Source organism: Phytophthora infestans, genomic scaffold (genome assembly GCF_000142945.1).
Source record: "Phytophthora infestans T30-4 supercont1.11 genomic scaffold, whole genome shotgun sequence".
NCBI lineage: Eukaryota > Oomycota > Peronosporomycetes > Peronosporales > Peronosporaceae > Phytophthora > Phytophthora infestans.
In genome coordinates this window covers 246,076-247,227 of record NW_003303748.1, presented here as the reverse complement: position 1 = coordinate 247,227, position 1,152 = coordinate 246,076, and the positions used below count along the sequence as shown (strand labels likewise).

Here is a 1,152-nt window from a genome sequence, read left to right as displayed (position 1 = left end):
ATGCGGCGGCGGCATCCAGTGTCTTTCTCCGCGGAAAGCCGCGGCTCTGAGCCTTGCATCGTCGTCTCCGATTCATTCGCACGTCGTCGCCGGTCCTTCGTGCTTCGCTCCGCCTTCCCGAAGGTCTCCAAGCCTAAGAAACCCCTTAGAGAAGACTCTACTCATACCAACTCCAACTCATTAAGCGGCAAGCGACGACGCAGTATCCAAGACGTCACTGAACCAGTCTCCGGTAGCCATTTGAAGCTACAGCGCTTTGCTCCGACGCAGCGATTGGTCGACGATCGCGCAGACTTCTGCCTGTACCTGGAGCTTCAACTCTCAACTAAACAGGCGCTCGAAGATGCCCATGCACTCGTCCAAGTGACGGCCAGAGCGCTACGTGCTGCTGGCTGCAGTGTATCTGTCCACATGCTACAAGCCCCCGACTCTGAGGTGCTAGCTGTCAGTGAGGAAGAAGCACAGGCGTATGCCTTAACTATAGGCAGTGAAGTACCCGACCAAAGCGTCACAGAGAAAGGAGAATGGGCAGGTCGTGTGGCCATGCAATTAGCTCCATGGGTGACTCAACATCCAGACTATACCAGCCACGTATTGCCCCTTACGGGTGCTGCACAGTGTCAAAGACTGTGTAAATTGATACTCACCGAGCTTCGACTCGAGTTGGATGTGTGTTGCTTACATGAAGGAGGTCATAGTACTCAAGCGAATAGTACAAGTGCTCCAGTATTACTCAGTGCCAGAGAGAAATTACTACCGCAAGTTATGAGGGCCAAGACGTTCACCAATGTGATGCTATACCCGCTACATCGGGACGAAGCGAGACGCCAGTTGACACGCCGATGGGGAGCGCAGAGTGCGCTAGCGCTGCCTCCTTTGCAGGATATCTACGCGTATTTTGGACCGAGAATCGCCATGTATTTCGCCTGGCTGGCGTTTTATACAAAGATGCTGGTATTACCCGCAGTGTATGTCGTTGTAGTGCATGTGCTGTGCCAGCTAAATCTGGCCCCGAGCTGCTCTGTGCACTGCGTTTGAGTCGCAATTGGCACGTCGCTAATGGCGGCATATGTGTAGACGTCGACAGCGTGCAGTAGAGTTTACATGAGGTTACGATGGTGATACTCTCGTCTCTACATGCCACGACGAGGG

The 1,152-nt window shown here is 53.6% G+C and overlaps 1 protein-coding gene across 1 annotated transcript in view; it reads left to right on the top strand.

Annotated features, from left to right (window-relative positions):
• Positions 1 to 1,152, top strand: part of PITG_07377 (anoctamin-like protein) — a gene marked incomplete at both ends in the record, with an annotated part of 2,508 nt that continues 1,356 nt past the window's right edge. Inside the window, one exon of the mRNA XM_002904364.1 lies at positions 1 to 1,032. Within this exon, the coding sequence (XP_002904410.1) occupies positions 1 to 1,032 (1,032 nt within the window). The remainder of the gene's footprint in view (positions 1,033 to 1,152) is intronic.